The 23,569-nt window shown below is 41.3% G+C and overlaps 1 protein-coding gene across 2 annotated transcripts in view; it reads right to left on the bottom strand.

Moving 5' to 3' along the window:
• LOC119893591 (spondin-1-like) overlaps positions 1-13,327 on the bottom strand; it is a 102,083-nt gene extending 88,756 nt beyond the window's left edge. The window contains exons 1-2 of one of the 2 annotated variants that reach the window (XM_038705842.1): positions 12,759-13,327; positions 11,367-11,473 (exon numbers count right to left, since the gene is read on the bottom strand). In XM_038705842.1, coding sequence (XP_038561770.1) covers positions 11,367-11,473; positions 12,759-12,984 — 333 coding nt within the window. In that variant the 5' untranslated portion in view covers positions 12,985-13,327. The remainder of the gene's footprint in view (positions 1-11,366; positions 11,474-12,758) is intronic. The other variant, XM_038705841.1, reaches the window with a different exon arrangement.
• Positions 13,328-23,569: the final 10,242 nt, after the last annotated feature.

Genomic DNA, 23,569 nt, shown 5'->3' with positions numbered 1-23,569 from the left:
CGCACTGCTGTCTGTTTAATAAAAAACAATAAGACACTCAAGTCCTAAATCAAGACCAGAGTCAGGACAGACCAGTCCCGAGTAATATTCCAAGTTAAAAGAGTCAATGCCAAGTCAAGACAGACACGTGTTGGTGTTGTCAGGTTTTTGAGGGCACAACGACCAAATGCCATGGCAGCAAGGCCAACAAAGTCCACAGAAACTGTACATTTATTTTAAGGGTTAAGGATGATTATATTTTTATTTCATTTATTTATATAATAATGATATATAATAGTTGTCAACAAAAATTAACAACAATTTGAGATCCTTGCAGGAGATGAAGAGGGAGGGACCGCGTCTGGACGAGAGAGAGATGTGACACAACCAGTTCATCATAGTTTATAATGACGCAGCGCAGTGAAGATACAGACATTTCATAGAGGAGACGAGCATATCTGTCTGTCTGTCACTGTTAACAGACTCCAGTCTGCAGAGTGGTTCACACAATTCACTAATAAAACACAGAACTGTGGAGTAACATTAGGCTTCATAATGAAGTAAAGTTGTTTTTATATCAGGTACACACAGGTCCATAATCACACTCCCTCTCTCTCGCTTGACATTTGCATCGACTTTATCAAATCAGATCAACACGGTGCTTAATAGCCAGCCAGCCAAAACCAAACCTTGCTTATCTTCTCATTGTCGTTGCCTTTTACCACTTCAGCTGCAAAACCTTGACTAACAGTTGAAGTAGTATTGAGGATCTTGAGGAGGAGGATGTTGGCTGGTACATAATCAAAGTGAGCCGACGCATCTCTTTCACTCTTGTTTAGGCTGCTCAAGCATCCCAATGCAACTGGGTGTGGGCCATGGCCTTCATGGTCCTCATGAAATTCCTGCCCTGGTTGAGTCCCACAGAAAGGCACATAAGTACTAAGTCTCTAAACTTTACAAGTCTTTTCCCCCATTCAAATACAATATCTTTTCAAAAATCCTTTTGTATGAGAGCAGCATCTTTGCCTGCTCTGTCTTGTGTCTGTCTGTGTAAGCTGCTGGTCCCAAAAGACTCCATTTTGGGCTCATAGGGAGATCAGTCAGGAAGTCAGGACTTGGTGTTAAAGTCAAAATTGATTGCCAGTCCGTTTTTGATTTTGTTAAGTTGGATCCAAGGTTATCCGTTTTGGGGCGACTCTAATATATGCACACTAGTGGTATTGCTATGATGACTTTTATTTAAACAAAGACACTAGAAACATGGCAGGCCCATTAAAGTTTCAAGCCATATGGTCCACACAGAGAATGTGTAAGAGATGGAAGAACAGGCAGAAAGAGAGACAGACAAAGAGAGGGAGAGAGGGAGTGTGGGAAGACTGGCAAAGGAACGTTTGTTTTCACCGCAGAGGCTGGCATGCCTGTGTGTGTCCACAGTTTGTCTATCTCAATCTCTCTCTCTCAGTCTCTCGCTCTCTGTCGAGACGGTAAACACAGATGCTTCAGAGTGCCTGCACAAGCAAACGCAAAGCCCTGTTCAAACAGACACAAACACACACACACACACACGCACGCGCACCCACACATCATCCCGCACACAAAGAGACAGAGAGCGGGAGACAGACAACGCAAACCAAAGCTTGAACAGACCAGGATCCGTGGAGAAAACTGACAATGAGTGATATTAGTGTGTGTGTTTGTTGGTCGGTGTGCACACACATTGCGGGTTTGTAATTAAATGCAAAGGAGTGAATACAGTTAAAACCTTTGGGACCTGAGTGCGGAGATGAAACTTTTCAGAGGAAAAACCCAGGCAGACAGACAGATAGATTGAAATGTCACATCAACACTTAAAGATGAGCTTCAGAAAGTAACAAATTTCTCTTGCTCGATGAAGACCTCGAAGGCACCGACATTTTGCCCTGAGCTTTCCATCAATCAAAGCCGTACTATTACTGCAGAATACCGCTGAGATCTTGGGGCTATCACAAATATTGCATCATATTACATTTTGTGTCTGAGCCACCCAACCAAGGCAGCAGTGTCCCACATCCCAACAGCTACTCTGTGCATGTGCAGGTTTATTTCCTGGCAAATAGAGCCAATTCTGTGGCTTTTGGCGTTCAATTACACAAAACAACATTGGAGAAGAGGGAGTGTGTTGTTCATTGGGTCCGTTTAATATAAAAATGGCCCCAAAGCTCTTTTTAAACCACCTTTTTTTACAGTTATATAAAGATTTGAGTGCTATAACGCTTTATTGAAGTTTTTATGTGTAGTTGTTCTATAGCCGTCAATCACCACGTGTTTGTGTCTTGTTTGTGTTCATGGAGACTAGACACGTTAATGGACTGTCTTCTACTTGTAAAAAAAAGCTTGAATGATTTCTTTCCTGTCCTTCTTTAAGTGCCTTGTCCTTTGCTCGTCTCTGTTTTTCTTGCTCTGACGTTATCGGAGTTTGGTGTGAAAAGCTCTGACAACAATAGACAAGACTGTCACCTTGACTAAAGTGCATGCTCAGGGAAGAGACTAAATGACACATAGAGATATACAAAAGAAATGTGGTGACGTGAACGACGTTCTATGATAAGGGCTAGCCATTTAAAAACACATTGAGCTTTGGACCTGTCTGTTTTGGCCTGACATGATTCTGAACCTTAATAATCCAGTAAACATACAGTGTTTACTGACTTTGTGGCATTGCAATATATTTAATAATTTACTATTGCTGTCTGCACATAAACACAATCTGAATCGATGAAAACTAGCTTTGTTTCCCAAAACCCTAGTTCAAACTAAGGTAACTAAGTTGGTAACTTACATGGTATGAACCATCGTTAAGTGACGCAGGTGTTCCCCAAAACCATAGCTCTGACTAACGTTCGCACAAACTGTCGTTAACATAGCAGATAATGCAGTGATAGGAGGTGGATGTAATGTATTTTAAGCAGGGAATGTTAAATAATCCTGCTGTACAAACATATTTAAGTTGAAGATATTTTTAAATGTAGTTGTAAAAGTACTTTTAAATGTATTTGTCTGGTCATGGGTAGGGTTGCTTTATTTCAGTACTAAGTAGCCTATCTATAGACCATCTACGAACAGATGTTTTTCTCACAGATTACCCATCTGTTCACAATAACTTCATTTAATATTAGTCACCCAGTACACAGGTTTAAGGCCAAAAGGAGAATGTAAAGACTTTTAATATTACCTTCATGTATACATTTCCAGGCCTCTGAGGAAGATGGGTGTTCTCTAGTCTTCATTACAAACATAAACATAAAAAGGGACAGCATACAATCCATGAAAGTACTGTTATGAATAAATCCCTGAGCGTATTCGTTGCCATTATAGCAAAGATAAATGGAGAACTCACGGGAGTCAAAACCATGTCTGTCTCAATAGAGACACACACAACAAGCTCAGCCACTTATCACACTGAGCTATTTTCAAGACCTTAATATCATTTGCATCCAAGGGATTCATAATAGTGTTAAAGTGTTGACACAAAGATACTTTCAGATTAAACCTATTTTACTAAATGTCTTGTAATCGGGCTGAAACGATTTAATCCATTAAATCGATTCATAAAATGCTTCAACACAAATTCTTTGCATCGATGCGTCGTTTAATCCATGTAACTTTAAAGCACAGTGTTTCGCAGGGACATTTATTACTGTCGCACATTGCGTTTAGCTGTGAACACGACGTGATTATGGTGGAGCTTTTTGCAAAGTGGGGGAAGAGAGAGAAACCAGCTAGGGACAAAAAAGAAAGTGTCCAAAGTATATATACTAATCCATCCTTTCAACCATATTCTTTGTCTTTATAATTGGCGTCTTTATAATAACAAACAACAGCTGTTTCGTGTGCAGGATCGCTGACAACGTTTTGTGAGTTTCGTGCTGTGAAAGTCAGACGAACACACCTGGAAACATGTTAGTTCGAACTATGTTGGTTTAAACTAAGTTAGGTCAAACCACGGTGGTATCAACAAGGTATGACTGTTCAGATGTTTGTTAGTTTAACGATCCATCGTACCAAGATAGTTCAATGCTACCTTCCGTGGTTGTACGGGAAACGCACCAAGACCTTAACCAAAGTGTGGGGCCATTATTATTCTGAACAAGTAAAGACAGCCACCATGCATGAGTGTGTGCGTGTCCGTGTGCATATGAATAGGGTAGACATGTCTGTTTTCAAGCCTAACCCACTCAGTTTGTTTAGGCTATTGTCAATGAAAAACAGCATGAATAAACCAGACAGGCTCCTGCTCAGACCAAGGCTGAGTCACACCGCTCCTGAGACTGCAGCAGTCATCCTCAATTGCTTTTGGCTTCCAAACAATAAAAACTAAGCAGTTACATTTTCTATGACACCAGACAGTGGTAATAAGTTTCCTTTTTCAAGTCATTTAGCTTGACCTATTGTTCTAGTGGAGCATACTATGCTTTCACAAAGTTTAATTAAGCATTTATTTGGCCAAAAGTGGGGTTAGCAGTGACAAGACCTACAGTTCATAGAAAATTAAAGAGAAAAAACCCATACAATTTAGAATATAAGTAAAAACCTAGTGGTTGCAGTACTGAGACATCTTTCTCTATGAGGTTTTCTGCAGATGGTACTTGTGTTTTTGTCTGTTCAGTAGTGGTGACTGTCACTGTTCATGAACAGGTATGACTGGCACGGAGGTGATACTTGTGCCCACTAGCAAGGCCCAGGGTCCAACTGCTAGTAGTGGCATCTCTGGCTCTGTTGTGTTCTAAAATGAATGTTTGTGTTGGAAGCCAGGGAGGAATCAGGTCCTTGTTGCTGCATTTGTGACTTCTACTTGTTATTTGAGATGAATACATGGAGGTGGTGGGATGTATTGGGCTAGCATGAACTGTTTTCTGCCTGACGTTCAGTCAGTGATAGTGGCATCATCACTGCTCATGTTAAATGAGCTGCTAGTTAAATTAAAACAAAAAACACTGTTTGCTGCAGAGAAAACCTGCTACGGCAAACGTAGAATCCATCATGGTCGCATTTCTTACATCAATTCACAAGCTCAAAATGATTTGTCAGCTCCTTGTGCAAACTCGTTTCCTCCGACACTTGAAGAGCCTCAACCAAATCCCTAGCGAATCATGTAGTGCAAGTGGAAGTGCAAGCAGTGGCCTCACACTCATAGTCTTGATCCATTATGTATTTAATAAGCCACAATCAGTGCAGAGTAAAGCATTATTTATGCAAATCTCAAGCATCTGAACCAACCAGCTTGTCAAGCATATTAAATAAAGATGTGCAAATCATCTTCTGTTAATCTGAAAAACAGGGACTGTTAGACTTGGGCTCCAGCATGTATCTATCTTTGGGTAGTTGGAGAGGCATTAATTACTTTAGGATCACATTTGAGTGTGATTGTGCCACATATCAGGTCACCATCAGCTCTACACACATGTCTTACACATCCTTTTCTTTAAAGCCCCCTAAGCTCCACTTGGCTTATGTAATTGCCTCTATCTGAAACCTATGCCTTAGCTGTGGCACTTTAAACTGATTGGGTTTGTTTATCCCCAGCTAAACTCAGAACCCTAGATAATCTGTGCAGGAAAAAAAAGAAGATAATATCTCATGTCTGCTCATCTCCTGCCTTATCCAAACAAGCTCCGTTTGTTTCCCTGAGCAATAACACGTTGCTGGCCTAGATAAATATGACCCACGTCCCACACTAACGCAAGGCGGGCTGGGAAAAACACACATGCAGACCCACACGTATACCCACATGCCCGTTCGGTGCATATATAAGCACAAAGACACACATTTCCAAGCAGACAATGACTGCAGACTCAGTGGAATACTGAGTGACACACACACACACACACACACACACACAGATGCACACTAACAACACTAACATACTCTCTGAGGTCTGACACATTAAGACAGAAGTCGTTTAATGGCAGTATCGGGAACAAAGAGCAGATTATTGCTTAAGGAAAAAACAATGAGCAGCGACTGTCAGTTGTGGTGTTTTAGCGAAACAGCAGGCGGGCACATTCCAGGACAGCTGCCAGAAACAACCCGGTACCAGAGAGCGAGGAGAGAGAACAGCCGTGCGGGGACCCACAACTGCGTTCACTTGGCTCCTCTTTCACTGCACAAAAACAATCGTGACAAAACTAGCCGCATAATTAACTTGTGGAAAATAAACTGTCAGGAATATAAATTGTTGTTTGAACTTCATTTTACAAAAGAATTATTATGTAAACCTCTCTGATAAAGAGGAGCTGAGTTTGATAGATTGAGGTCATTTAGATAAAAAACCCGACTCGCTGTCATGCTTCATCTTCTCTTATCGACCCGCTAATATAACTGGGAGACAGAGGACGGCATATTTAATAAATTAAATCACTCTGAAACTAATTGCTGTTACAATCCAAAGAAAAGTTTGCATTGATAATGTATGGTCCTTATAATGTAGCATCGTGCAGGACACATCTTGTTTCATACAGTCAAGTTCTCAGAACTTTTCAGAACCAAATTTATTCTTTTAACACTTCACAGTGTTTTGGCAGCGTCTTATCTCTAGAGGCCTTAATCATTTCCCACATGTGGATAAGAGTCTCTATTACAACTGTCAGTTATAGACAAAAGATGTCTGATGGATTTGCCAATATGTAAACAGATCCCAAAGCCAGATTGTCAACTTTAATTTTGTTCAAGCTCAGTCCACACTGTTCCAGTTTCTGCCCACTGCCTACTCCCTGGTCTCAGCCTCTCTGTTGGGACTCTGAGGTTGAGACTGTGAGGTATTTATTGTGCAGGGAGCAGAAATCAAATAGAGCAGAGTGAGCTGAGATGTTTGAGTTTGAACTGTTTAAACCGAACTGATCCGAGCAAATTAGCCGCGCTGTGTGACTGCCCAGAGCGGATGTCTCAAATTTCAATTCAGACAAGACCGAGGTCCTACAGTGAGCTAGAAACCCACACAGTTACTCTGTTATCTTTGTTTTCATACAACAAGCTGGTTTGTGAGAATGGATTTATCCTCAGGAAGGATCACACATTGCTATTACAATCCAAAGAAAAGGTTTGCAACAAACTCCCAGTAAAAACATCATCTGTCAAGATTCCTCAACTTTATCTCGCACAAAATCACTCTCAGCTTTTAAAACTTCAGAACATAATTTTGCAGACCAGTAAACAATTAGTTTCAGTTGTTTTTTCTCCTGTGCCATTTTTTTTAATTGATGCCCAATTTTTTATTCTGTATCCTGTGGCTGTTATTTGTTTTGTCATTTGTAAAGCAGTCAGTAAACTGACAATGGATTTTCATTAGAATTTAGCAGATTGAGACTGAATGCTGCGGCAAGATGCTGAGGGTTGAACCACGGCAAAAATAAGAGGAGCACAGTTAGAGGATGAATAAACAAATTAAACAAACACAAACGTGTCCACTCACTCTCAGAAAGACATACAGTTTAAATGTCAGAAAACAAACTGCCTGCTGAGACTGTAGAGAAAAGGAAGGTGAACTTCTGGTTCAGTGAGACATCAGTAGACATTGCCATACCTTCTGATAGCTGCTTAGGGACTGAAGGATGGACAGTGTATGAATAATCTCAAAAGCACTTTTTTTAATAAACTGGTAAACTGTAATTGCATTTGGATTTGCATTTCACTAGTTGTTCAACAAGTGTTCAAAATTGCCCAATGTTTGCAAAGAAGTAATTACACTAATCATTTGGGCCAATTTGCTAATAAAATCTGTCTGACTAACAGTTGAACTGAAAACATCTTTCTGGATTCATTCAATGCGTTGCATTTAAAACTGACTAATAAATCCTTCCCAATGAAGGTTATAGTATTGTTTTTGTTGAAACTGTTTTAGAGAGGTGTTGATTCAACCAAAGCTGATTTTGGCTGTTTATTGGTAGGGATGGCAATATCTGTCTGTCAGTGAGTTGGTCAGTCAGTCCACCACTTCACAAATATCTCAACAACTACAGGATATACTGCTATAACATTTTGTGCAGACAATCGTGGTCATCAGAGGATGAATCCTCATGACTTCGGTCCTCTGACTTTTCATCTTTAGACTAAGGGCTCTATTTTAACAATCTATGCACATGGCATGAACTCTGAGACGCAGTTGCGTTTGTGGCAGAGAAAATAGTCAGTGCCCCAGGCACATGGTTCAAAAGGGTTGTACCTAGTCTGTGTATTAGTCACGGGTGTGTTTTGGGCGTAACATGCAATACTCCAATCAGAGTGTCATCTTTGATTCCCTTTGAAAGCCAGGGGTGCTTGTACCTTGGCGCATTGCTATTAAATCCATCAATTGACTGATTGAATTGCAGACTCACAGCAGAGGGGGAGGGGGTGGGGGGGTTGACAGAAGTGTGGACGTGATATAAAAACTGTCTCTGATCATGAAGCCTAATGCTACTCTGCAGCTCTGTGGTTTATCAGTGAAGTGTCTGAACAACACAGCAGACTGGAGTCTGTTAACAGACAGACAGACGTTGTCTCCTCTATGAAACGTCTGGATCCTCATTGCGCTGCATCATTATTAACTATGATGAACCTGTCTTGGGTCACATCTCTCTCTCTCTTCCAGTAGATTCTTTATTTTGTTATTTCTTGCTGTTTTCTTTAATTGTTTATTTTCATGATTGTAGAGGCTTCTGTCAGTCATTTTAAATGTTCCTATGTGCAGAGTTAAGTCACAGCAAATATTGTGGGGCATTTTAGCAGCAAAACACGGAAACTCTCCAGAGGAAATAGAATCCAACCTTTAGCTTCTGAAATAATTTAGACGCCTTGATGGAGCTCATGATTGATCAGGAGTACGGCTGCTTTACTCTAAACAGTTTCACTGTATGAACCTGGACTGTGTGTGAGAGCTTTTGGATGTGTAGAAGAACACGGAACATGAATTAACATTACATCCTGACTGATCCTGTCGGCGTAAGTTACGTTGCTGTGCCTCGTGCGTAAATGCGCACAGCATCTCTTTTAAGAGAATCTTCTTATTGGAATAACGCGCCCCTATAATAACAAAAAACAGTCAAATGCTGCGCCATTGACTTGAGACCTGTTTTTCTGGGGGGGTTATTGGCGCCTCAAGATAGCAATGCGCCAACAATTTGCCTGACCACACCTCATTTTAAGACCAACACTCCCATGGGCGCACAGATGAGCACATTTGCTATTTAAACAACAGCATCAGTTGAAAACTAGCGATGACACTTGCACTGTGAGGATGCTGTCCAAGCTACAGGTCATCTTGGACAATGTCTCGCACCCACTCCATGACATGTTGCTCAAACACAGGAGCACTTTCAGTGCAAGACTCATCCTCCCAAAATGCAACACAGAGCGCCACAGGAAGTCATTCCTGTCTCTGGCCATCAAACTCTTTAACTCCTCCCTTAAAGTGTCTGACACACAGACCCTTAGTTAGTTATTAAACTTGACCTTGTAGTGGGATACTTTCTACATTCTGTGCAATATTCTCTGTTTTAATATTCAATGTGCAATATACTTTGCTGTAATTCTGCTTCTATTTATTCACTACTACTGTTCATCAAAATTCTGTTAATAATTGTACATATACTCCTTTATATTTCTTTCTTTATAATTTTATTTGTATGTTTTATATTTAAATATTTGTTTACCTACCAACTTCTATTATTATTTTTATTCCTTTATGCCCTAATGTGCAATGTGTGCAACTGTGACACAAGAATTTCCCCTCGGGGATCAATAAAGTATTTCTGATTCTGATTGTTGGCATGTAGCTACATTCCTTTGCACTCCGCTGCCAGCTGCTGATCAGTGGAGAAGCTTGAAACTGGCAGCAGGAATGTGTATCACATTGTCCATATGTTTGCACAATACAAAGCAAAATAGGGACCCACTCGTGAAAAATCTGCTCCATAGTTTTACTAGTGGTCAAGAGCTCCACAGTGTGCCTTTAATGAATGTCTACTTCCAAATTAGATCCTACATTAAAGGGAGAGTAAGTAATTCTGCAGAAGGATTGTTGATATTTGAACTCAACTACCTAACAAAGACACCCTTCCCTATAGCACTCCCTCAGAAGCTCTGTCCCCGCAAATTTCGAATCTCTGAGGTTTCTCCAGCATTGAATATATAGCTTTCTTCTCTGTTGATACTCTTTTCCTCTTTGGCTGTTTCTCGGCCATCTCTCCTTCCTCACAGTGCCTGGAGTCCAGTATGTTTGGATGTGCCAGTGTATAACTCTCTCTACCACTGCCCCCATCCTGCATGAGCACTAACTGTTGCTGATTGGCTGGAACAATTTGTGGGGAAGGTCCGCACCACTTTCTTTGTGTTCCGTTTACAGAGCACCCACAAAACAGAGAGCTAGCAAACTGTGGGGAATTATTCCCTGAATTTAACAGAAAGCGTTTTGGATTACAAACACTTACTTTCCCTTTAAAACCATACAAAACTTCTGAACAAAATTGTGGTTAGTACTGTAATCCACATCCACCATGAACTGATCACTGTAATTTCTTTCACTCCATCTTCAATGTAAACTGTTTAACTGAAGCTCAGAAGTGCCGACAAGATCTGATGTTGCCAACGTGATAAAAAGGAAGATCACAGCTTAAGATAAAGAATTTGGTAAACATCTTACGCTCACTGTTGTTGTGTCTGCATGTCGGGGAAGCAGCATTTCTACAAAATGTGATTATTTGTTTCTAACTGGTGGAAATCTTCTCAGCCCTCTCTTGAAAGCGTTGGCTACATGAAAGCAGCCTCCTGCTCTGTTTGGTAGTTGTCTGGTTAGGATCAGCATGTGGAAACACAGCTACAGATGTGTGTTCCTGTTTACACTGAGCGGGAGGTAATTGAGGAAGTCTGGCTCTCTCCTCAGGAGCTCTCGGCTGCTCAGTGGGAGCTGCGTTACTACCGAACCAAACATCTCACATCTCTCTGTTGCTTTCTTTCTAACTCTCTCTGTTTATCTCTTTTTCTCTGTCCTCACATGCCTCTTCCTCTCTATCCTCCTCTGCCTCTCTCCTTTCTTCTCTCATTCTTCCGCTGGATGAAATATTTGCTACTTAGTGGGAAGGACGCCATGTCTGCCTCACCCTACAAGAGATGCACCAAAGAGGCAATTCTCTTTTCTTCACCGCCACAACAAGAGAGCTCAGTTTTCTAGCTTCATCCAGGGGAGCTGTGTTGCATCTGTCAGCAACACCTTCTTTAACCTCCCTATGAGAAGACAGCGGGAGCAGCTAAGTCGACTCCCATGTGCATTATAGCATGCAAATGAGTTAATCTTTTGCAAACTTTCCCAGAAAGCTCAGAGCACATTCAGTATGCAGCATTTTTTTCCTGTCCTCTCCACAGCTGCTCATCCTTACCTGGAACTGGCCAGTGTAGTCGTCGTCTGTGGTGCCCTCTCTGCCCTCCTTCAGCGCTATGAGGGTGAAACCTCTGAAGTAAGCAGGGCTGGTTGCCAGGAGGATCACTGTAAAGGTGGAGAGAGAGAGTTTGTATTTACTCCACAGAGTAGGCAGCGAGGAGGCACATACATTGACATCATCAGGGTCGGATCGCATGATGCAGGGTCACACTGGATGATGCCTTCCTGTGAGCATCTGCCTGATGTGGAATAGTGAGGGCTGTAAATAGAGGAATGCATCTCACACTAGAATAAAAGAAAGCCTATAAATCTCATGCAGGGAGTTTGGTGTGGGGAACAGGTCAGGAATGGGAGCCACATAATGAGATGGGAGGTGGAATTTTGTTCGGCTCACTCTAGTGCCCTAATCGTGCATTTTCATACCAACTCATTTCTGTCAAAATTTGCTCCTGGTGCTGAGAATGGAGATGTCAATATTTTCAATCTTATCGGGTTTATAAGTGAACTTATTTGCTACTTAAAGGTGGTGAAAGATTTGGGAATAACATGTTTCATCCCCGGGTGTTGTCCTTCACAGGTTACCGATCGCTGATTAGAATTTGGACCTGGATTGCTAAATGTGGCATCACAGCCTAATAATTGCATGATCTGGAATATAATTTCAGTGGGGAGACTTTAAGACAAGGTGACCCTTGATTTTTGTCCTTGGCTTTGAAGCCTCTGTCAAAACTGCAGCATGCCAGGACTTCCTACTGTGAAGCCCCCCATCCTATCACTGGATTTATTTCAATTCTTATGAAAACAAGTTTGGATTTGAAAACAAAAAAGGTCAAAAGTTTTTTAGATGAAAACTGCATAATGTTAGTGAGTAAGTTCTAAACTCACCAATAATCTCTGTGAGTAGGCCAGAGTCTGTTTTTTATGAGGCCAAATCTGCCAGGTAGGATAGGGATTGAATTTGTAGGGGTCAACTTAATTGGATCTGTGTCTGGCTCTATGTGCTTGTTTATATATGTGTGCATGCGTGTGTGTGTGTGTGTGTGTGTGTGTGTGTCACTGCACTGAAGGGGAGAGGAAGTGAATATAGGTCAGACATTATAACACTAAGTAACCTTATCAAACCACAACTCTCCCTGCAGAAGCCAGTGGAGGTGGATTGACTAGTTTGGAAATTGTGTCCTCCAGGCTGCAATTTCCAGTAAAATATTAAAATACTGTAGATACCACTTACAATGTTAGGTGGTTAGACATCTGGAAATAAAATGAAATAAAGATTTCTATGAACTGCACAGTGCACATGCCCTGTTTTCCAACTTGATAAACAGTCCACTTGTAAAACTGGGCGCAGGTTTACGCACTGGTCGCGCAGACGGACTCTGAAAAACTCTACCTCTGTAAGTGCTGCCGGGCTGGTAGGTTTCCGGGTCCCCCTCCACTCTCAGTCTGAACTCATGGTGCCCATCCTTCCGGGTCCCCTGGGTCTGCGCCCGGAGGATCCGACCGCAGTACCCGTCCGACCTTACTCCGAAGGGTTCCTCCACGAAAGCGACGGCGTTGCACACGAAACTCGAGACGAAATAGTACTGCAAAAGCAGCACATGTAAATACATTCCCATTTCGAAACCCGGAGATGAGTATACAGTGGCAGCTTAATCAAATTAAAAACCGAGCAGAAAGGCGAGACAGCAGACAGAGGATCAGTCCCGACTCCTTCCCCGGGAACTCCCACAGAACTACAGCAGCGTCACAGTCAGTGGTAAAGGTGAAGGGAAGGAGACGAGTCCATCCTGAACTGGAGAGCGCGTCTGGGGCGCACCACGTTGAAGCGGTGCTGCTCGGGGAGAAAGTAACTGCTGCTGCTGTTCCCGGGTCAATGTGCGGTGTTGATACAGAGCCTGGAAGCAGCGAGGGGGTGGGCGCCAAATTACAGAGCGCGGGTGCACGCGGCTGTCTCCTTGACTTCAGGCGAGGGAAGGTCCAAACTGGAGCTCCGCGCTTTAATAAGAGCAAGCCCTCCCTCTAAAACACAGTTCCACACACGTAACAGTACACACGCTGTCTGTCTGTGTTTGTGGACCTCACAGCCCTCGGTGCTTCTTTGGGACAAATGTTCTGCCTGCTGCTCAAAAACCAAAGCAAATTTTAAATTCCATATACACTGTAGGTTGCATGGGAGTTGAAAGGCGTCATGCAGTTACATATGGAGAGTACGACCCTAAAAGTGAGTAGCATAGTTATATTAAAGTGAAGAAGGAACATAATTGTGTTTATTAATCCTGATCTCTTGTGCGCCTTTATACTCCACAGTTTTGTTAAATAACCTTGTTCCATGAACAAGTGAATAATGACATAACGATTTTCTGCTCTGAATAACTTGAAAGAGGGCATGAAGTTAGATAAGATCATCGTAAACTCAATAGTGAGCAAGACAGTCAAACAAAAAAAAAATGTTCCCATCCTTTGCGTATTTACGCATTTTCTGTTGCGCGGTTACGCGAGTTTATCGTGTTTCATGAACAAATGAGCAACGAGCATCACTTAATATGACTCAGCGTCAGCCAGAGTAAAGGTTAATGCTCTGACCTAACATCTATAAATCAACTGATACGCTTTCTAGATCCGATGCAGGAAAATAAACCTGAGCAGAACCTATACATTCTGAGCTGCCTGCCCCTGCCATAAGGCAAAACGGACTTCAAATCATTAAATGAATTGCTTTACACTGATTAAAAATTATTTTCATTCTAATAAACCTTAAAACGAATGAGCATTTTATTTAATAATTTACTTGTGGATTAAATGCACACTTTTTTGTATGGACACCTTGTGTAGCCTATGTGAAGCACGCCATCAGCTTTCCTCATAACTATCTCCCATAGTAACTATATAATCCCTTGTACACTTTTACAAGATGCATTTACAACAAGAGACAGTGTGTTTTGGCCAGTGGGTGTCGCCAGAGTAGCTTTGCACCTTTGGGTCCCCTAAAGCTACTTAGTAAATGTGTCACTCTCCTCATCACTGCACTTTTTACTCTCCAGTGTCCTGAAGTTTTATTATAGTGTAGAGAAAAGTATGAGGGATTATGGAAATGCAGGGTTTAAGGTTTCATATTAAATGTGTAGTTCGGCCTCAGATTTCCTTTTCATAATTTTTGTTGTTATGACATTTTGCAATCCTGCATTATTTTGTCTGAATTGCAGACAAGATGGACATCATATTACCTTTAGTGTTTATTAACTTTAACTTCCTTGTATATTTAAATTACAATAATCAAATGATCAATGTCTATTTTTAAGTGGCACGTGTGTGTGTGCGGGGGGTGGGGGGGTGGGGGGCAAACGTGTGTGTGTGTGTGTGTGTGTGTGTCTAAACCTGGGGAGTGTTATAACTGAAAGCAGTTGTCTGAGCTGGAGATGGTTAAACTAAACAGCATCAGCCTGTATGTCTCTGTGTGATGGATCCCATCTGGAGGGACTCTGCACTATAAACTGTCTGATGGCTGACGTCTGGAGCGTACCCTTGATCGAGAAGTAGAGTCAAAAACAACCCAGCGACCTTTCAGAATGAAAGCAACCTGTTTGCACACCAGCCAGTCCCATTCCTGCATTCAAACATCATTTTTTTAATTCAATATTAGGAAATCAGTAGAGCATCGGTGTGAAATCTTCTGTACCCCTGAACATCATATGAAATTACCATGAGTACTGGCTCAGAGTGGTTTATTGTAATACAATATTTAGGCTACTCTTATACATATTTGTGTTAAAATAATTCACTAGTATTAAACTATGAGTATTAAATAGATGTCTGAATGAAAAATACTCTTTCTTTGTATGAAATCCCTGATTTGTTTTAAGTCCCCCAGTCACTCTAATAACGTGTGCATTTGACTTTAGTCAACTTGTCTGCTTGAATAAGACTTTCATGAGGGTGATAAGGTTCTGCTGCAGGAAGCACAGGCCAAAAGGGTGAATTAAATATGAAAATCGCACTGATCTTAGCGTGCGGGAGTCATTTCATCTAATGGACTACAAGGATTCTAAAGAAGCCCTCGATATTGTGCTCAAGTGTGTAATAGAAATTCTAATCATTTTACAAAGCTTTTTTATTCTGCTCATAGAAGGTATTTGCTTCATTTAATTCCTTGTTTCTATCACAAGTAAAGAAGATGGACTGCAGGTATTGAAGTGTATAGGCTAAGTGATTTCCATAAATGGTGAAGGAAACATGTTTTGCTGAAGTAGAAGTGCCACTAGTACATGTTAATTGTACTTAAGTAAGAGTGCCTGTTTGGAAGATAAACATAACAGGATAAGCTTCCTATACAGTTATAGCAGTTTCTAGTCACACTATACATGAGTAAACTCTGACTGCCATAATTAAGCTCAGTTTCTGTAGCTTTCCGACAACTCTACCTCTGATTGGTTAGTACTTGTTGCCTCGGTTGGTTAGATTGGTTAAGGTTAGGGTTAGAGACCCATCAGTAGGTATCAGGTACTTAGTGCCTTACAGTAATGTGATTCATTTTTTTAATGCCTTGTAGTGAAAGGGGTTCCAATTTGAACTGCTTACTTAAATTACATTTAGAAATCACAGGAAAGCTCAACGTTTCGGTTTGTTGCCCTATACAAGGAGTTGGATGAGATTTTACTGATCTCTGTGCATTCAGTACAGAGGCTTGTTTGCTTTGCAATAGCTTGACGCCTGGGCTGGAGGTATGGGGAGGTAGCTAGTGTCCACCTAAAGGGGACAAATATGTCTTCCAGTAAGTGTTGTATTCACGTGTTGTGTGTCCTCTTAGCTGGCTTGTTAACATTAGGCACTCTTTTGTTCGGAGCTTCACAGTTCAGACTGGACTTCTGCCTTGTTGCATGCAGGCACAAAGAGTGTTCACTTTCTTTGGTGAGTACATTTAATTTTAAGCCAGTTGTTCGCCCTGTTAAAATGACAGTTAAGGTGAATTACAGATGCACTTAGCTAAGCAAGCTAGCTACCTCCACACATGGCCGTTAGCTCCACCATCTCGTCCAAATATGGTCACATCCAGGCACTTCCTGCTTTCAAAAAATCAACATGGCGGCGCCCCATCGGCCAAACTTGAGCCTTCAAAAAGGCCGTCCACAAACCGGTGTTGTCAAAATGACTACATCCACTTCTTTTATACAGTCTATGGTCCAAACGTGACAAAGACTAAAGAGCTGGTTGTGGATCTAAGGAGAGCCAAGGCACCAGTGACCATCCATCCAGGGGGTCCTTTTATAAATATTGTACATACCCACACACCTTTACATTTGTCTTTATTTTATATATTTATACTATTATATTTATATACTCTTTATCTATCTACCTTTGACAAGTGCAACTGTGACAAAAGAATTTCCCCTTGGGGATCAATAAAGTATTTCTGATTCTGATTCTGAAACCACAGGCAAGCTAAGACCTAGTCCTAAATACGGAGGATGTGACATGTAGATGTAGTAACTTTGGAGCTGCATGTACAAACCTGCTGAAAGTGATTGTTGAAAATTTTTATTATTTTATTTTATTTCAAATTAGATATAGAAATGGGGGAAAAAAACAAACAAGGGCTATTCCTCGACTGCCAAAATTACCACTCCCACTCTTTCGTGCCATCACCCTCTAGCAAATATCTCGCAACTTGCCAAGTAGGCCTAACCAGGGGTGGAAATGAACTTTTTGGTTCACCTGCCAATGGGACTGGTAGATGAAAAAAATCCACCGGCCAAACATATTTTTTACCGGTCAAAATAACTTGCCTTTTAACGGAGATAATAAGGTATTCTGTTGAATACAAACTTTAAGACGACACCAGATTGAAATTTGAAGCAAAATAAATGTATTGCTATAAAATGTACTTAAGACATAACAGTAAATTGTTTTATAAACTTCCAAGATGCTTAATCATTCAACTTAAATCTCATCACTGCTCACCGACTTCAATCCCCGAACGCCCACCACCTTACATACTGTATGTACGCCAATCAGACACAAGTAACCTGAAATGAACATAAACAACAAGCAATAAATGCCCCTAATCCATGTACTACACGATTTTAGATCCCTTGGTACAGTGGGGACAAATTTCAGTGCCACACACGACAAAAACCAACGCTGTTAGTTACCGTCAAAAAGCTATTATATGGCGATATTGTACCGCCGATGTGGCGGGTAGCCTTCCAACATTTGGCCACCAAACGCAAAATCTACCTGCATTTGGCGCTTGGCGGGTGTTAATTTCCACCCCTGGGTCTAACTGTACACTATTAGCGCTATCCTAGGATTAGTGCTAACTGTTTACCTAAACATGAGGAAATTGGAATTTAAGGTGCTCAAAGGCTAGATGGAAGATACTTTTATTCACAAGCATCTAAACCTGCCAGGCTTGACAATGGGTTTGGCAAAACAAATGCATAAAACATAAAATCTGACTAAATGAATGCCTTACCTGCAAGACTTGAAGCATAATAGATCATTCTCACAGCAGATATTTTGACTCATCAAACATGTGTAACCAATAACTTTAATAATAGATGCAGTCTATTTAGCTGTGGCAGTACTGCTGTTGTGCACACTGGCACACTGACAAAACTTGCTGGCACATCTAAATGTAACAGAGCCATTGTTTATATTATACTTGCTTTTCCCGTCACAATGAGCCAAATGTTTCTTGTGGGAGAGTGTCTTCTTTGTAATTTATTTTTATAGGGAGAAAAATGAAATTTCATTGCAGCAGTGTTCTGTAGATCTGTAAAAGAACCTTAGATTAAGATAAACACTGGATTACTGATTGGTTGATTATTGAATATATTCTATTTTAGCATGTGCAGCAGACAGTAAGGAGAGGAGTCTGATGTAGACACTTGGATTCATGGGTAATCTTTTATCAAACTAACATAACTAAAAACCATGTATCTCCACATTTGGTGATCTTTAGATTTTAATATAATCTGTAAATGGATTAAATGCTCTTTTATGGTCTCTGGAGTTTTTTCTATGTCTAAAAATCCTCTGAAGTCTAAACTAAATTGCCTAAAAAATGAATTGTCACAAAGCCTGTAACAATTTTTAATTTTTTTTCTTATTTCATTAAAAGTTTAAATTTTGAAGATTGATTTACATTGGACAGGGAAGTAAATTTCAACTGCTTATACTGTTAGGTCTAAAAATGAAATCTAGTCACACGTAGGAGCACCTAGTCATATTACAGCAGTAAGTAGTGAAGCAAGTAGTGTAGGAAGCTGGTTGCTATTTGAACCTGAGTTTCATAATGACTTTCTACACTGTAGTATAGGGTATAGGCTTTCAGCGTTATCCATTTAACAGTTGAGGGCTCAGAGCCAGATAGCCATCAGAGACTAATGAGATCTATATATCAAATTAAAGCGCTTGATGAAATCCACTGTATCTAATACAGAAAGCAAATTGGCCAAAGTTGAATTAAGTGGAAACAAACTGAAAGCTGAGGAAGGTGTAAGTATATTGGCTCTCTTATATAAAGTTAGTTGAAATGTCATTTGTTACCTTTTGGCCTCAAGGTCGTGCAGCAAACTCCGTTATCTCTGATTTGTTGAGGAGACATCCATCAGTCGTGTCATCATGTCTTTGTTAAAGACAGCACACTGAAGAGCACAGGCATGTACACTCGAACACACACACACACACACACACACACACTAGATGACCGACTACCGATGCTTTATGCAATCAATGGATCAAATGACATTATGTAACATGAATAAATTCATGGCGTCTATTGTATGTGTGTCACACTGCCTGTCTGATCGGCCCAGTTTAGTTTAGGTCTCTGTGAGTTTTGTTTATTGGTCTGTTCAGTATCTGTTATTTAGTATGTGTTTTGAGTTCCAGTTAGATTCTTGCTTTGTGTTTTGAAATTAGTTAGTATCTGTCTGTTTCCCCCTGCTGTCTCTCTGCCTGCCTGTCTGCTGTCTTTATTAGTATCACCTGTTTGTGCTCCCGCCCTCCTCGTTAGCCAGTGCTTAAATGTGTCACTTGCCTGCCATGTTTGTTGGATTCTTTGTTATTTTGGACCTTGTTTTTGCTGCTCTGTGGACAACCTCTGTTTATGGAATACCTTGTTTTGTTTGTTGGACTCTGCCGTGAGTTTAGCTTCTTCCCTTTTGTTAATAAATCCTGAAAGAGACTGCATCTGTCCCGCCTGCTTGTCCTGCGTTTGGGTCCTAAAAACTTGTTCCTGTCTGCCTACAAATGACAAACCTGACAATGTGGTGCTTTCAGGTCATTGATCCAAGTGTCTCTGACTGCCCTGTAACCTAATAGTTAAGGTGCATTCAATTTAGCTGCAACATCCACTGTTGTGTGTCATGCTGTCCTCTCGTCCATTGTTTACAGTGTCTGCCTCTCTACTGTAATTTTCCAATAAAGGCAAAATGCCAAATAATTACTTTTAAAACTCAAATTAGAGTGTGCAACCCATGTACTAAGGCGGAGTACTTCCTCCAACAGCCCGGGTTTGAATCCGGCCTGCAGACTTTTGCTGCATGTTCCTGTCTCTCCTTGACTCTCCTATCCAATTAAAGGCTAAAAAGCCAAAAAAAAATATCTAAAGCAAAACTAAAATTAAATAACGACTTAACTTTGGTTGAACTTACTGTTGCTAACACTACTACAATCGTGGGTAATTTAACTTTTAGCTCTGTTAATCAGCAATCCACATTGAAAGTGCATTTGCATGTCAAACTGCACCAACAAAGCAAACCAGCATTCATGAACTGCAACTAACTGTGACAGACATATATAAAGTCTATGGCAGTTACAACTACTGATAATTGGCATGTAACCTAATTTGAACCACTTTTAAAGCACCACGCGCCCTTATAATTAGTTTTACTGCATGTATAACTCTAGGAGCTGTACAAATTGTGGTGCAGTGCTCTGAATGATAGGTTTCATAAATGAGATTGGAAGAAAATGAGATGGAAATGATTTGGAGTTGGCTGCTTGCAAACATGATTGAATTTTTGAGATTCATGTGGAATCGTGCAAGATGATGACATACCAATGACATACTAGACAGGACGCACACAGTCCCACATTAGAGTCAGTTTCTTTCCTACTTGCTGTTTCTTCTCACTTCTCACTGGAGTGCAGCTCTTGTCCAGTGGAAGTCACTACCCCGAAACATCTGACTGCTGCAACAGTAAGTCCGCCTATAAATTATATGGACTGAAACTTTATTACAAAGTGTCAGTCTGCTGAACGCATCCAAAATTAATTCTACGTATGAAGCATAATTTACATGCATTTATACCTCCTGAATATAAATGAATAATTCATGACAAATTGGTGAAGATATAACAGTATGAAAGTATGTATATGGATACAATTTTCATGCAGCCCCCATGCATGGACATCTCTGTTCCATTTCCAAACTCTCACTGCCCTGACACTCACCAAAAATATCAGGCTCTGTCAATCAAATTTAACAAGCTATAGATGAGGGAGGCAGTGACAGGAGTTGGGGGGTTGGTGTTAGTGGCAGCCCTCAGAACGAGACAGGAAAAAGACTGACAGTAAAGAGACTCATTTTCAGAGGAGTGACAGAGAACTGAATTAAAGTAAATGCAGGTAGAGCAGGGTGTAATGACATCAGGCTGTGTTCATAACGTTTTTATAGAGCCAAAGGTTTCACTTAGGTTGTCCAAGTCTTCTGATCACCAATTAAGGACTGCCTGGAGCAAAATGCAACACAACTGAGTCACTTTATAGAACTGGAATAAATGCATCAGGCCTGTATATCCTCTGCAGGATGGAATAATTGAGCTGACATTTTGGAGCAGGTGATCAGCTTCTCTGTGTTCTTTCTGCTGTACCTTTTCCTCCAACTAATCTCCACTTCTATTCAATGACTGCAAAGACTGCATGTGATTCTGTTTAATCTGTTCTTCTATGTCTCACCTCACACTTGTTAAAATGCTAATATCAGCCACACTAGCAGTGGGCTATATGGAGCATCAGTCACTTCAGTCCAGACTGAAATATCTCAACAACTATTAGATGGATTGTCAACATATTTTACAGACATTTATGGCCCCAGAGGATGAATCCTAATGACTTTGGTGAGCCCTGACTTCATCAATTGCCACCATGGTCCAATACTTTGGTTTATAACTAAATACCTCCCAAACTAATGGTATTCCCATCAGCCTCAGCAATACTTGGTGTTTAGTGCTAACTGGCAAATGTTAGTTTAGCTACAATAAAATGATGAAGATGGTAAACAATATATCTGCTAAACATCAGCATGGTAGCATTGTCATTATGAGCATGTTAACATGTACCTCAGAAGAATCAGAATCAGAAGAATCAGAAGGAACTTTATTGCCAAGTAATGTTTAACACATACGAGGAATTTGTTTTGATGTTAAGGTGCTACATGTAGATAAACATACAGTTGATAAATGTAGAAATATATAAATATGGAATAGACAATAGGGCGGTGTGGTGGCGCAGTGGTTAGCACTGTCGCCGCCCCGTGTCTGCGTGGGTTCTCTCCGGGTGTTCCGGCTTCCTCCCTCCATCCAACATGTAGGCTAGGTTGATTGGTTACCCTAAATTGTCCTTTGGTGTGAGTGGTTGTTCGTCTATATGCCCTGTCAGCTCAATTATTCCATCCTGCCCTGCGATGGACTGGCGACCTGTCCAGGGTGTACCCCGCCTTGCGCCCGATGTCAGCTGGAATTGGCTCCAGCCCCCCACGACCCTGTACGCAGGATAAGCGGTTGACGATGGATGGATGGATGGAATATTACTATTTGCCGAACATGAGCATTATTCTGGGTTTGTGTAGTGCAGACGTATTGCAACGAAATATATAAATTGACAATATAAAAATATACAACAAAGATTAACAATTAAAATCAAATGTGTGCAACATACCAGGTTTGTTTACATGTGCAGAGATATGTGTATTATTTGCAAGGGGGGAGTGTCAGTGGGGGTCCCGGGCCCTGTTGATGAGGCTAGCTGCAGATGGGAAGAAGCTGTTTTTGTGGCGAGAGGTTTTGGTCCTGATGGACCGCAGCCTCCTGCCAGAGGGGAGAGTCTGAAACAGTTTGTGTCCAGGGTGGGAGGAGTCAGCTGCATCTTTCCTGCTCGCCTCAGAGTCCTGGAGGCGTGCAGGTCCAGAAGAAAAGGAAGATTGCAGCCAATCACCTTCTCTGCAGAGCGAATACGCTGCAGCCTGCCCTTGTCCCTGGCAGTGGCAGCAGCGTACCAGGCGGTGATGGAGGAGGTGAGGATGGACTCGATGATGGCGGTGTAGAAGTGCACCATCATTGTCTTTGGCAAGCTGAACTTCTTCAGCTGCTGCAGGAAGTACATCCTCTGCTGGGCCTTCTTGGTGAGGGCGGTGATGTTCGGGGGAGTTACACAGGATGATGGGGGAGGTTGGGGCAGGGCTCCCCACTCCACTGTCTTCAGAGCGTTGAGCTCCAGATGGTCACCAGATCAATCTCCCACCTCATCATACCAACGGTCATTCATACTTGGCTCAGGCGACCATAATGTCGCCTGAAGCCAAGTATGAAAGTCACCTTAATAATGACCCCAAAGAGGTTAAATACCTGGGAGTCCCGGCCAGTCAGTCAGAACTGAAGAAGCCTCTAGGATGAGAGGTGAAACATCTTCAAGTACTTTCAACCAAGCCCAGTTGCCCCTGATTTAACCCTCCTTGGATCCACTGTGTCAGTTTCTTCAGGAGTATTGCTGGCCTCACTGCTGCTAAACTTTGAATACAACTTTGAATACAGCACAGCTGTGTCTGGAACATTGCTTGGACGTTTTCATTCAGTGGTTCTGGTGGGACTTTACATCATAACAAAAAGTCAGTCGGATGAATCAGGGCCTATGAAAATGTTCTTTGATCCTTTTTTCCCTTATTTTCCACTTTTCGTTCTCATTCAGAGCCTCTTTCTCTTCATTCTTACCCTTCTTCAAGGATATAAATAAAGGATAAAGGATGTTTCTCACCATGTTAGCTGGATCTAATGAGATCTTCTGAGATCTATTCAATGCTGTATTTTTCAAAAAAATACACTGTATGCATCTAGTAAGCCTAAAGATACCCTGGCCTGGACAGAACACGATGTCAACAATTGCCACAGGGACCATTTTAGTCAGTAGACAGTTCTCCTGAAA

The sequence above is a fragment of the Micropterus salmoides genome, unplaced genomic scaffold (genome assembly GCF_014851395.1).
Source record: "Micropterus salmoides isolate LMB-PRFRI ecotype aquatic unplaced genomic scaffold, ASM1485139v1 Ms_hic_scaffold_8, whole genome shotgun sequence".
NCBI lineage: Eukaryota > Metazoa > Chordata > Actinopteri > Centrarchiformes > Centrarchidae > Micropterus > Micropterus salmoides.
Note: the sequence above shows the minus strand (reverse complement) of the source record. Positions and strands in the feature narration are given on the sequence as shown.